Source organism: Chiloscyllium plagiosum, chromosome 25 (genome assembly GCF_004010195.1).
Source record: "Chiloscyllium plagiosum isolate BGI_BamShark_2017 chromosome 25, ASM401019v2, whole genome shotgun sequence".
NCBI lineage: Eukaryota > Metazoa > Chordata > Chondrichthyes > Orectolobiformes > Hemiscylliidae > Chiloscyllium > Chiloscyllium plagiosum.
Genome location: NC_057734.1, coordinates 26,235,165 through 26,249,812, shown reverse-complemented (window position 1 = coordinate 26,249,812; position 14,648 = coordinate 26,235,165). Strand labels below are relative to the sequence as shown.

The following is a 14,648-nucleotide window of genomic DNA, read 5'->3' as shown; positions in this document are numbered from 1 at the left end:
ATCCAGAATCTGGTTTCCAGCATCTGCAGTCATTGTTTTTACCTCGTTGATTTTAACCCTACTGCGAATCCTCTTGCAAGGATGCCTGCCTTGAAGAAGTTTTCCTCCTCTCTCTACAAGCTTTATTCCTGATGAAGGGCTTTTGCCCGAAACATCGATTTTACTGCTCCTTGGATGCTGCCTGAACTGCTCTTCCAGCACCACTGATCCAGAATCTGGTTTCCAGCATCTGCAGTCATTGTTTTTACCTTCATGGTTAAAGCGTAGCTTCGCTGGGTAGCGCAAGGATTACTGAATATTTAAGTCCCTTAAACACTTCTTTGCTTCGTCAAACACCTTCTTCTTCCGGACCACAGCTGGAGAAAAGTCTTGGAATAACATAATCTTGTATCCTTTATAAATCATAGCTTTGGGATCTTTCCCAAGATTTCTGGAAACTTCTAAGAGTATCTGCCTCTCCTTATAGCTCTGCAGCCGGAACAGGACTGGGCGGGGGCGCTGGTTTGAGCCGAGCCCGCGTATTGCGACCCGGTAGGCCCATTCCACCCTTACCTGGCCTGATCCAGCCTCTAGATTTAAAAGCTGTGGAAGCCATTGTTCGAGAAACGCTGTAAGCTGGCCTTCCTCTTCACATTTGGGAAGACCCAGCAAACGAATAGTTTTTCGACTACCTCGATTCTCAAGGTCGTCAACGTGGTTCTCTAAAGTCCGGACTCACTGCTCGAGAGTCCGGACCCGATCCATGGCCGATTCTGCTATGGCCTCGGAGGTCGCGGTCTTTAGCTCCACCCCTCCGACTCAGCGCTTGATTTCTTCGATGTCTCGGTCGTGCTTTTGTAACGCGGCCAAGAGTAAATTCCATCGGCTCCGGGACTCTTCAATGAAGGCGTCGATCTTCGCGTCAAGTTTGGAGATTATTTCCATGAGGCTCGCCACCGTAGGTAAGGCCCCGGGGCGGCTGTGAACGCCTCTGCTGCAGCTGGAGAGGGTGGGGGAGGGGTTCCTGCTTGCTGAGAACTGCAGACTCCCTTCCCTTTAGTCATTTTTACAGGAGATTAGACTGTTTAAATTCAGTACAGAGCAACTAATTACATTAAGTAAAAACTATTTTAAGTGATTTGGTGAGTGTGGAGGAGGCGGGTGGCCCACTTTGCCCAAGTCTTGGGAGGAGCAATATAGACTCAGACTTGCTGTGTCGCCGCCATCTTGGATCCCCCATAAATTAAACTTTTAAACAAAGCTTGCTTGGGAAGACTCAACATTTAATACATTTGAAGTGATTGTGTAATTTAAAACCCTGAACTGCAAACCTAGTCACATTTACAGAATATATTTAACAATTGCAACATTTTTCAATAAATAACTTAAATAAGAGCAGCAGCGGCAATTAACTACAACGTCAATGGGAAAAATACTACACTTCTTATCAGATTTAAAATCACAAATACCTCAGACAGGATATTAAACTGGATTATATGGAAAAGACAATTCATGCAAAACAGAATTTATTTAGGATTTATTTATTTACTATTTAGGATTGTCAAAGCAGCCCGGCAAAGAATAAGTGAACATGTAGATCCAACAACAGTTCATGTTTTAAAACAACAGTAAGTAAGAGAAGTGACAAACTCATTCGATAATATTATAAGAACAAGGAGAGGGGATGGCCTGGCGGTATTATCATTGGACTGTTAATCCAGAGACACAGGTAATGGTCTGGTGACCTGGGTTTGAATCCTGCCACAACAGATGGTGGAATTTGTTTTTAATAAAATTTGAACTTAAGAGTCAAGGCCATGATGATGTCCACACTAATGATGACCATAAATTAATTGTCAGGAAAAACCCACCTGATGTCCATTAGGGAAAGAAACTGCCAGTCTGATCTGGTCTGGCCTACATGTGACTCTAGGCCCACAGCAATGTGGTTGACTCTTAACTAAACAATAAATGCTGGCCTAGCCAGTGACACACTCACCCCTTTAATGATTCTTTTTAAAATTACAATTACTTTTCATTACTTTCAAGATCATGGTAGATAGTGCACTCTGGAAAAAAGGACATGATGGGAACAGAAAGCCATTCTATCTCAAGATATTCAACAGTTCACCAGTCTCCTAATGTACAAAAATATCATATGAAGACATATCACAAAATGTCTTCAAACCCTTTGATGCTAAAGCACACAGGTTTGGATGTGGAATTAAGAGAAACACACAAGTGAAAACAATGTCCATCCAATCCTGCCAACCCAATTTCTGTAAGAAAGTGGGACATTTCCAAAGACTCTGCAAAAGTCAAAAACAACCTTTGAATACAGAGTTAATAATGATTACATAGACAAACAAGTTAATGCCTTACTGCAGATATCATTGTAGGAAAATCTTTGCCTTTATAGGGTGGTGTTCAACCAATGGGAGATCTAAGTCAACCTTTACTGGGAGTAATAGGTGACTCACCTGAAGCAAATGTGACAGGGATCATATAGGTTAATGATCATCCAACTATTTCAAACTTGATATTCGGGTGAATGTTACAGCATTGTTTGAAAAACATGCATTGGCTGAAGAGAATGGAACTCCAACCCACCAAGTGAACTGCTTGATGTAGGCAGTGAATCACTCAAAACTCAAAGGATTACAGAGGGTGCTCTTAAAGAAGCAGAGATCAATATTATGTAGAACTGACCAATGCCGTCAGAAAACAAAACTTTTCACTTCTGAGCAGAAAACCATGCATGGCACTTAAGATACTATAATATATTGAAAAAACACAAAGCTCAGAGGCTAAATACCAGTAATCAGTTTAACCCTACTCAACAAGGGTAGCTCTCAGAAGAAAATTCACTGAACCTAAAAGAAAAGATGCACTACTCAAGATTAAGTATACAGTTAACTTTTTCATAACTAACAGATCAGATTGTCCCTCAACCTGATCTTTAAAGTCTGATCATTGAATATCCTTGACACCACAGTCACCACATTTTTGCAATAGTTCTACATCAGTCTACTCAAAAATAGCACAGTCAGCAATTCAGTCTGTGACTGAACTTAATAAAATCATAGTTATCTGAAAGCATAAGTGAGAATGAAACAATCACATATAACTGAACTAGCTGTTTTTAAAAAATAAGAACATTACACAAGGATGCCATTCAGCCCATTTATGCCTGTGCTTACTCTGCTCATCTTCCACTGCACTTCCAGACAGTGCTTTCCAGACTGGTGTGTACAGTACAGGAGTGTGAGGTGCTCCTAGTGTGATCACTGAAGGAAGGCAGATTGGACTAAAGGGTGTGGCACCTAGGAGCAGGTGGGTCTGACACAGTATCGAAACCAAAAGCACAATAAGAAAAACATGAGTGGCAGCAGGAAATGGATCCCAGGGTTTACAACTAAAGCTCTGCAGGTGATCAATGAAGGAAGAAGGCAGCTGAAAATGGGCTACAATTGGATGTGAGCTGTTGTCAAGATATCAAAACCAGTGGCACAATAGAAGCACGAGTGGCTGCAAAGAAAATACTAACTCCTGGCAGATTGGCAAATCCACTTCAAGATTTCAGACACTTCAGTCTTTCGCCATGGCACTGAGGTCATAACACTATGGCTGCAGTCCCTGGCATAGTGATTATAACACCATAGCGGCAATCCCTGGCATAGTGGCCATAATGCCATAGTGGCATTCCCTGGTATAGTGGTTATAACACCATGGCTGCAGTCCCTGGTGTAGTGGCTATAACATCATGGCGGCAGTCCCTGGCATAGTGGCTATAATACTATAGCTGCAGGCCCTGGCGTAGTGGCCATAACACCATAGCAGCAGTCCCTGGCATAGTGGCTATAACGCCATAGCGGCAGTCCCTGGCATAGTGGCTATAAGGCCATAGCGGCAGTCCCTGGCATAGTGGCTATAAGGCCATAGCGGCACTCCCTGGCGTAGTGGCTATAACACCATAGCGGCATTCCCTGGCGTAGTGGCTATAACACTATAGCGGCAGTCCCTGGCGTAGTGGCTATAACACCATAGCGGCGGTCCCTGGCGTAGTGGCTATAATGCCATAGCAGCAGTCGCTGGCGTAGTGGCAATAACAACATGGATGAACTTTCTGGCGTAGTGGCTACAACGCCATAGCGGCAGTCCCTGTCGTAGTGACTATAACAACATGGCTGAAGTCCCTGGCGTAGTGGCTATAATGCCATAGTGGCAGTACCTGGTGTAGTGGCTATAACCCCATAGCAGCAGTCCCTGGTGTAGTCTCCGGCTTAGTGACCATAACGCCATAGTGGCAGTGTCTGGCTTAGTGGCTATAACCCCATACCGGCAGTCCCTGGCGTAGTGGCTATAATGCCATAGCGGCAGTCCCTGGCGTAGTGGCCAAAATGCCATAGCGGCAGTACCTGGCATAGTGGCTATAACGCCATGGTGGCAGTATCTGGCGTAGTGACTATAACACCATAGCGGCAGTAACTGGCGTAGTGGCCATAACGCCATATCGGCAGTAACTGGCGTAGTGGCTATAACACCATAGCGGCAGTCCCTGGCATTGTGGCTATAATGCCATGGCTGCAGTCTCTGGCGTAGTGGCCATAATGCCACAGCGACAGTCCCTGGCGTAGTGGCTATAACACAATAGCGGCAGTCTCTGGCGTAGTGGCTATAACTCCATAGCGGCATTCCTTGGCGTAGTGGCTATAATGCCATAGCGGCAGTCTCTGGCGTAGTGGTTATAACACCATAGCGGCATTCCTTGGCGTAGTGGCTATAACGCCATAACGGCAGTCTCTGGCGTAGTGGCCATAACACCATAACAGCAGTCCCTGGCGTAGTGGCTATAACGCCATGGCTGCAGTCCCTGGCATAGTGGCTATAACGCCATGGCTGCAGTCCCTTCCCATCACATCTTGGTACCCAAGACAACATTCCTGAAGAAGGGCTTATGCCCGAAACGTCGATTCTCCTGCTCCTTGGATGCTGCCTGGCCTGCTGCGCTTTTCCAGCAACACATTTTCAACCCTAGGCAACAGCCATGTTGCCTTCATGGTTGCACTGGCCCTGCAGGCAACTTAGCTACCTTGTTCTGAATGGCATTGAGCTTCTTGAGGGTTGTTGGAGGTGCATTTACCCAGCATCCAGGCAAGTGGAGAGTACAGTCGCTTCTGATGTAATGCAATCATTTCATTCTTGTGCAATCTCTCTTTATAAGAAAACCTTGCAATAAACACACCATTTAAACTAATGGGGCCAGAATCATGGTTTAGCCCATTCAGTTAAGGAAAGTTTGCATTCTATAAACAATGGTTGAAATACTTCATCGTGTTTAAAGCCAATTTGCATTGAAGAAACACATGTTACAGCAGAACCAACTTACATCATAGTCACAACTTGTGCTTTGGCCTGCAACCCATTCAGCTGTTTTAACTCAGTGATCACAGTAGGAGGATCTCACACTCCACTGCACTCCAGGCAGCTGGAGCTAAATAATAGTCTTTGGAGATCAAAGGATTAGTAAAAGGCGGAGGAGACAGAGAAATGGAAAAGCAGAGGCTGGGAATGGGAATGGGAATGGGAATGGGAATGGGAATGGGAGCGGGAGCGGGAGCGGGAGCGGGAGCGGGAGCAGAGTGTCTGCAATGTCTCAGTACAGTAAACACATGGAAAACTGAATGAGTTGAATGATATATTGATACAGGAATTGATTATTTTTCCTTCCAATAATTTATGTGTAGGAAGATGAGCTGCACTCCTTTACAGTTCTCCCCTGTCTAATGTTCTCACAGTACAAACTAGTTCAGTGTGCCTTAATGCAGATCTTGTAAAATCTCCCCTTATGATCTCACAGTATTTTGCAAAGCTCTTGTGCATCTTAATTTTGTGGTCCTTGTGGGGATGGCTACTTACACAGAGCATTATCTGCTGACTATATCAGTTTCTCTTCACAACTTTGTCTCTTTTATATCTAAAAGGCATACTTCTGTTTCAGAGACTGACAAGTTTTCAATGTAATATCGCTCCATTATCCCTCTGTTAAGCTGTAGGGTGGGGCTCAGGGGATAATGTTGGGAAGTGAACTTGTAATTCAAAGTGGTGTGTGGGAAGTTCAGTGTTGATGGCTTGCAGGGAAGGCAGGGAAGAAAGCAACATGCAAATTAATGGTTTACCAGATGGAACTTGTGACTCCCTGTGCCATGTGCAACCTGCACTATCTCCCATACCCCCCCACCATAAATACCTGATGGAAATGCAAATAGTTGTGAACACACCTGGAGCACACAATGTAAGTGTTTTATTTTTTTCTAAGCATGAACTCTTACTTGTGAGCAATGTGAGGCCCTTCAAGAGAAATTTGCATGAATGAAGCACTTACACAGTTCAAATTAAAGTAATCTGTAATCATAGTCCCCTGCAGGTGAAACCCCACAGTGTCCAACTGATGGGATACCAATCCTGGTCCCAAGTAATCTTCCCATGTCATTGGTTATTGCATCTTGATCACTGTCACCTCTGAGAAGCAGAGGTAATCACAGGTGGCCTTAAAAGTCTCACCTGCAGGCTACAATTCACAAAGACAATTCAAGACCTGACAGACTATTCAAGGTCACAGAGCTGATGTCCTCTCACCTTTAACTGTAAGTATTCACCACCATGATTTTGTATGCAATACTGCCTTTCTGGGGATTTGGGGGAGCATAGTATTGGTAACCCTACTGCATTTACAATCATCCTCTCTCTTGACATAACACGCCTTGTGCTACATTGGAATAAGGTTCCTACCCTAAAGTTCCATGTAGAAGCATTCAGCATTCCCTCTAACTTTTTTATTGGCTGCATGGGACTCCAAGGCCAGTGTGCAGCAGCGACTTCCAGAACCAGGAGACAATGCCAGTTGCTGTGCATGAACATACATATACACACACACACACACAGACACAGATACACACACACACGCACACACAGAGGCAGTCACACAGACAGACAGACACACAGCTTCAAGAGAATGTTGGAAGCATTTCTCCTTGTCGGGCTGAATGGAGACAATGCTAAAATGTCATGTATGAGTGATGCAAATGTTGACTGCTCCCATTACTAAAGACTTGTCCTGTTTCATATATTCCCTATATAGTTTCATTGGATGAATGTAGCTGGGGTCATTGTCACTGTGGTACAGTGATGGTACATTGAAATTGAGGAAGAATAAATGCATCAGCAAGCCCAGGACCAGCTGCAACATCCACTGGCTGCCAAACAACCTCTACGTCAAGGCATTACAGCTGGAGGCATCCCAGGATGTGGGGAGTGTATTGGAGGCCCAGAATCCATCATACTCAATGCCAATTCCTCCGGTTGAGGAATGCACAGTATTGCCACATATGACTATAAGAAGCAGAAGTAGGCCATTTGGCCCATTGGGTCTTCTGATTGTCAACTGCACGTGGATGTCACTGGCTGAGCCAAGATTTATTACCTGTCCTTAGTTGTCTTTGAGAAGGTGCCTTCTTGAACCACTACAGTCCACATTCATAAGTTTACATGTTCATAAGATATAGGAGCAGAATTAGGCCATTTGGCACATCAAGTCCACTCCTCCATTCGATCATGGCTGAAATGCTTCTCACCCTCATTTTCCTGCCTTCTTCCCCATAACTTTTCAACCTATTACTAATTAATAATCTGTCTAACTCCTCCTTATATTTACTCACTGTCCCAGCATCCACAGCACTTTGACGTAGCGAATTCCGCAGATTCACAACCCTTTGGGAGAAGTAGTTTCTCCTTAATTCTGTTTTAAATTTGCTCCCCCTTACCCTGAGACTATGACCTGTCATCCTAGAATGTCCCACAAGAGGAAGCATCCACTCCATGTGTATTTTATCATCTTGAATACCTCAATTTGATCTCCCCTCATTCTCCTAAATTCCACAATTTCTCATCATATGACAAACCCCTCATTTCTGGGATCAATATAGTGAACCTACTCTGAACTGCCTCCAATATCACTGCAATTTTCTTGTAATAAGGAGACCAAAACTGTGCACGATACTCCAGATGCGGTCTCACCAATGCCTTGTATAGTTGCAACAATACTTCCTTGGAGAAAGTGAGGTCTGCAGATGCTGGAGATCAAAGTTGATTGTAATAAGGAGACCAAAACTGTGCACGATACTCCAGATGCGGTCTCACCAATGCCTTGTATAGTTGCAACAATACTTCCTTACCTTTATATTCTGTTCCCTTAGGTATAAAAGCCAACATTTCATTCACTGTCTTTATTATCTGCTGAACCTGCATGCTAGTTTTCTGTGACTCATGAACGAGGACACCCAGATCCCTCTGCCCCAGAGAACCTCAAAGTCTCTCCCCACAGAGTCATTAGGGAGGGAGTTACAGGAGTTTGACCCAGTAACACTGAAGGATTGATAATGTATTTACAAGTCTGGATGGTTAGTGATTTGGAGGGGAACTTGCGGGTAATAGTGTTCCCATGTGTCTACCACCCTTGTCCTTCTAGATGTTAGTGGTCATGGATTTGGGTCCATGGGTTTCCTGCCTCACCTCCATAGCCCTGTATACCTTACTGAGTAAATATCTGGCTACCTTGATCTTGAATACCCTTAACAACCCAACCTAGACAACTTTTTGTCATAAAGAATTCCACAGATTTACTACCCTCTGAGAAAAGAAATTCCTTCTTATCTCCTTCTTAAACTGGCAATCCCTTACTCTAAGATGATGTCCTCTGGTTGTAGACTATCCCACAAGGGGAAATAATCTCTCGGCATCTACCCTGTCAGGTCCCTAAGAATATTGTATTTTTCAATACAACTCCCTCTCATTCTAATGAGTACAATCCTGACCTACTCAACTTCTGCACAGAAGCCAATCCCTCCATACCTGGTATCTGCCCAGTGAACCTTTTCTGGACAGTCTCCAATGGTACTATATAAGACTATAAGACCATAAGACATAGGAGTGGAAGTAAGGTCATTCGGTCTATCGAGTCCACTCTGCCATTCAATCATGGCTGATGGGCATTTCAATGCCACTTACCCGCACTCTTCCCGTATCCCTTAATTCCTTGCGAGATTAAGAAATTATCAATCTCTGCCTTGAAGATATTCAACGTCCCAGCCTCCACTGAGCTCTGTGGCGATGAATTCCACAAGCCCACCACTCTCTGGCTGAAGAAATGTCTCCTCATTTCCATTTTAAATTGACCCCCTCTAATTCTAAGGCTGTGCCCATGGATCCTAGTATCCCCACCTGACAGAATCAAATTCCCAGCATCCACCCCTTCTAAGCCGTACATTATCTTGTAAGTTTCTATTAGATCTCCTCTTAAACTTCTAAACTCTAATGAATACAATCCCAGGATCCTCAGTCATTCATCGTATGTTAGGCCTACCATTCCAGGGATCATCTGTGTGAATCTCCACTGGACACACTCCAGTGCCAGTATGTCCTTTCTGAGGTGTGGGGCCCAAAACTGGACACTGTATTCTAAATGGGGCCTAACCAGAGCTTTATAAAGTCTCAGTAGCACATCGCTGCTTTTACATTCCAATCCTCTTGAGATAAATGACAACATTACGTTTGCTTTCTTAACCATCTTTTCTTTCCTTCGATAAGGGGACCAAAACTGTTCATAGTATTCCAGGTGTGATCTAATTAGTACCATGTATAGTTTTAGCAGGACCTCCTGCTTCTTCTATTTCATTCCCTTTGAAATAAAGGCCCAACATTTCATTTGACTTCTCTTTTACTCACTGAGCTTGAATGCTAGCTTGTTGTGATTTATGCATAAGGAATCCAAAATCCCTTTCTGCTGTCGCTTTCTGCAGTCTTCCTAATTTAGGTAATATTCAGCTCTGATATATTTCCTAGGTAGACAAGCAGGAGGCTGGAAGAACACAGCAAGCCAGGCAGCATCAGGAGGTGGAGAAATCAACGTTTTAAGTGTAACCTTTCTTCAGGGCTCCTGCCAAAATGTATAACCTCACATTATATTCCATGTGCCAAGTTTTTGTCCATTCTCTTAACTTTTTTACATCCCTCTGCAGACTGCACCCTCCATTTCAAAATGTCAGCAAGTCAGGCATAGCAGCCCAGATTTACTCACTATAATCCCAGTTGATCCTTTGGGCTGCTTTCTCATTAGAGAGAGGCTACTCAGGCTGTTCAGCCAACTGAGCTAACCAAACCTTGTCTTCAATTATGGGTCAAGTGACACAAATGTAAACTTCCACATTCTGGTTAAGTGGCCAGAAACACAAACTTTGAATCTCAAAATAAATATAAATCTCAGAAAAAATTAAACAACAGAATAGGCAGGTTGAAAATAATGACAATTATTTTTAATGCTGAATTTCAAACTTTTAAATGCATTTCAATGGTTGCATTTTATGCATCATTGAATAGACTGAACATAGTATTCTTCATGTATATTTCATTTTCTGCATCTGCTCGTGTCAACCACTGCTGCAGGTGTAACTTAAACTCAACAAAGAGATGCTTTGGTGTGATATCCATTGAAATCCTTGAATCCATGTCTCTTTTACCTTTTGCTTTCTCTGAAAGATAATCCAAAAAGTACAAATTGCTCCACAGGAATTTTCAAAGAATTGCGAAAGCTGTGAAATTAATGAGTTCCAGCAGCCTAGAACCATTGGTAATTTGGTTTTCTGGAGTCATGTAAATCCCTTTACTTTTCTGCATTGTATTTCACTATTAAGGGAACAAGTGTGTCCTACTTGTGACAATTCCAGTCCATGAGAGACTTGGTCAGTTTGTGAGAACTGTCTCTGTTATCAGTGCAAATAAAACTGTGAAAAAAAAGAGTCTGATTCATTGGTAACTATCAAATTTGCTGGAAAACAAGAATACTTAAGAATGCAAACACACACTATCGCAATAAATTAATCATTTGTTTTTCCCATTCTAATGATCTGATCTCTCATGACTTGGGTGGCATGATTGCTCAGTGGTTAACACTGTTGCCTTACAGCATCAACCACCTAGATTTGATTCCAGCCCCGGGCAATTGTCTGTGTGGAGTTTGCATATTCTCCCTGTGTCTGCGTACGTTTCCTCCGGGTGCTCCTGTTTCCTCCCACAATTCAAAGATGTGCAGGTCAGGTGGATTGGCCACACTAAATTGCCCACAGTGCCCGGGGATGTGCAGGCTAGGTGGATTAACCATGAGACATGCAGGGTTACAGGGAAGGGGGTGGGTCTGGGTGGAATGCTTTTTATAGTGGACTGAATGGCTTGCTTCCACACTGTAGGAATTCTATGATTGGAAGAATTTATTGCTCATTTCTTTTGCATTGCAAATTTCAACCTTGATGTTGTTACTTGTGAATTCGTGAGGGTTGTTTTAGATGGGCTCTCACCATTCTCCTCAGTTATTTCCAAGATTATTAAAGAGATTTTGCTTGTGGGGGATTTATAGCTTTTGTTGGTCCAGTTTTGTATTGAGGTGATTTTCAAGTCTCCACTTAAGGAGATGTCACTTGCTGATGTCCAACCCTGACTGACCAACATCAGCAGATACAATGTCTGAGCTCAGGCTTCACCCATCCCTTTCTGATTCTCACACCACATTCCCCAACCCCAACTCACTGAGCTAAAACTGCCACCTGCAATTTCACCTCTAAGCCACGCACCCTAGCTAGGAACTATATCACCATTCTATCACTGTCGCTGGGTAAAAGTCCTGGATCTCCCTTCCTAACACCACTGTATCCCGCAAATTGTCATATCCCAAATGGACAACAGCTGTGTATTTCAAGAATGCAGCTCACCATCAGCTCCTCAAGAGTGATTAGGGATGGACATTAAACACCCACATTCCTTGAAAGCATTTTTAAAAAACCCTTCCCCAATTAATATTTAGCTCAGATATTAACCCAGTTATTTAGTCCATAAGCATATGAAATTCTGAGAAGAATTCCATTTAATTTGATCCCTCTGTTCCTACATCTTTTTACTCTATTCTGTTGCTGTGTGTATTTTTTGGATGTTTGTTATCAGTGACACAGGTTCTTATGCTGTGTTCTCGGAAAAGCAGGTGAAAATGCAGGGGCAGCAGTGGTTAGCGCCAGAGACACGGGTTCAATTCCCACCTCAGGCAACTGTGTGGAGTTTGCACATTCTCCCCGTGTCTGTGTGGGTTTCCTCCGGGTGCTTTGGTTTCCTCCCACAGTCCAAAAGAAAATGTGCAGGTTAGGTGAATTGGCCATGCTAAATTGCCCGTAGTGTTAGGTGAAGGGGTAAATGTAGGGGAATGGGTCTGGGTGGGTTGCGCTTCGGCGGGTCGGTGTGGACTTGTTGGGCCGAAGGCCTGCTTCCACACTGTAAGTAATCTAAGTAATGGATCTCTATGGCACATACGTAACGTTGTTTCACAGGAACACAATGTCTTCAAAGATGTGCTGCTATTGGGAGTGAAGTAAAGCCCAAGTCCCAGACTACAAACAGAGGAGCTGCACTGGGTGAGAGAAATGTCTCTTCCATTAACTTTGCCTATTAACTTGCTCTTTTCTACATTTTTGACAAATCATTTGTTCCATTCTTGGTGTTTTTGTGCTTCTTATGTTAATCATTTCATGTGTATAAATACAAATGCAGCTAAGCCAGCCAACTGAAACAGCATCAGAATCACTATGTAAAACATAATTGTGTGATTTTATTAGTTCAAATTGTAAAGTATGAAATAGGTTTCATCTGTAGGGTTTTCCTTGATCTGTATTTCGTCTAATTAGTATGGTTAAGTTCCTAATTTGTAACTTGGAAAATTGTACATGGGAAAGAAAGGATCCTTCTTTTGCCAAAGACAGGTTTCAAGTGCCTCCTGTGCACTAACAAGAATTCTACTGCTTTCAGATAATTGTTGACCTAAATTAGGGTCTTTTCAACTTCATTTTGGGAATTAAGAACTCTTGGGTTTTTGATACTCTCATGGGATACTTCAGTTTCTTCTTTGGACTACATAACCACCTCATTGGCAGTTTCTCTGTGCCGACCTTGTTTATTGCTTTGTTCATATCATGTCTTTGTCAAATTCAGTGACAGATGTTGCATCAGATGCTGAAGGCTAATGCCCATTTTGAATTCCCTGAATGTTAGTGCCATCTGTTTCATTTATCCATAATGTTAGCATCATTATTGCAGTTATTTCATAACTCACAATACTTAGAATATGGTGAGGATTCATTGTAATTGATCAAACACTGGGTACAAAGCCTCAGGCCATGTGAAGCATAGTAGGTTGGCACATGACTTTCTAAGACAATTACTGCACTTACTACTGTCTGGTGTTTTCAATTTCGCACTTGTTCTTGATTTCGAAACAGCACTGTTTTTCTTATCACCTTTTCCTCTTATAGTTTCCTAATGGAGAATTGAAATATTACACTGTAACATGTAGTAGCAAGGGACAGCCATTCAACATGTTGGCCATTGGCCCAATAATCCTGCGCTGCCAGTCAATGGCTGATCTGAATGGCACTTTGCTGCTTGCCACCATCATCCCAGGTTCCCTTTTCAATCAGAAATCCATTCAGTTTTGATTATATTCAATGACACAGCCTCCATTGCTTGCTATGGAAGAGAATTATAAAGATTAATGTAGAAACATAGACGTAGAAAATAGAGGCACAAGTAGCCCATTGAGCCTGCTCCACCATTCAACATGATCATGACTGATCCTCTATCTTAACATCTTCCCCTCTATCTTAACATCTTATTCCCACTATCACTCCATACTTCTTGACATCTTTAGCCCCCAGAAATCTATTTCTTTCTTAAATATATTCAGTGATTTGGCATCCACAACATTATGCAGTCGAGAATTCCACAGGTTCACTAGCTTCTGAGTGAAGACATTTCTTCTCATCTCAGTCCAAGATGGCCCACTCATTATTCTGAGACAATGACCCCTTTATTCTAAAGACCTCAACTAGGGGAAGTAACATCCCTGCATACAGTCCATCCAGTTCTGTCAGAACTTTACACATTTTCAATGAGATCTCCTCTCTTTCTTCTAACTTTCAACATGCACAGTTGGTCCAATCTCTCCTTATATATCAAAATTGCCATCCCAGGAATCAGTCTGGTGAACCTTTGATGCATTTCTTCTGGCAAGTATACCTTCTCACAAGCAAAGAGACCAAACTACACACATACCCTGAGATTAGTCTCACCAAGCCTCTACAGCTGCAGCAAGACTTCCTTACTCCTGTAGAGCCATAGAGTCATTGAGATATACAACACAGAAACAGACCATTAAGTCAACATGTACATGCTTACCAGATCTCCTAAATTAATCTAGTCCCACTTTCTAGCACTTGTCCCATATTCTTCCAAACCCTTCCTATTCCCCCACCCATTCAGATGCATTTTATATATTGTAATTGCACCAGACTCCACCACCTTCTATCTTCTGGATCAGTGGTGCTGGAAGAGCACAGCAATTCAGGCAGCATCCGAGGACAGGCAAAATCGACGTTTCGGGCAAAAGCCCTTCATCAGGAATAAAGGCAGAGAGCCTGAAGCGTGGAGAGATAAGCTAGAGGAGGGTGGAGGTGGGGCTGATGGGATGCGGGGTTGGAGAATTGCTGTCCTCTTCCAGCACCACTGATCCAGAATCAAAT

The 14,648-nt window shown here is 43.0% G+C and overlaps 1 protein-coding gene across 1 annotated transcript in view; it reads right to left on the bottom strand.

Moving 5' to 3' along the window:
* Positions 1–10,361: 10,361 nt before the first annotated feature.
* LOC122562469 (leucine-rich repeat-containing protein 43-like) overlaps positions 10,362–14,648 on the bottom strand; it is a 46,403-nt gene continuing 42,116 nt past the window's right edge. Inside the window, exons 9-10 of the mRNA XM_043715309.1 lie at positions 13,302–13,386; positions 10,362–10,565 (exon numbers count right to left, since the gene is read on the bottom strand). Of these exons, the coding sequence (XP_043571244.1) occupies positions 10,396–10,565; positions 13,302–13,386 (255 nt within the window). The 3' untranslated portion in view covers positions 10,362–10,395. The remainder of the gene's footprint in view (positions 10,566–13,301; positions 13,387–14,648) is intronic.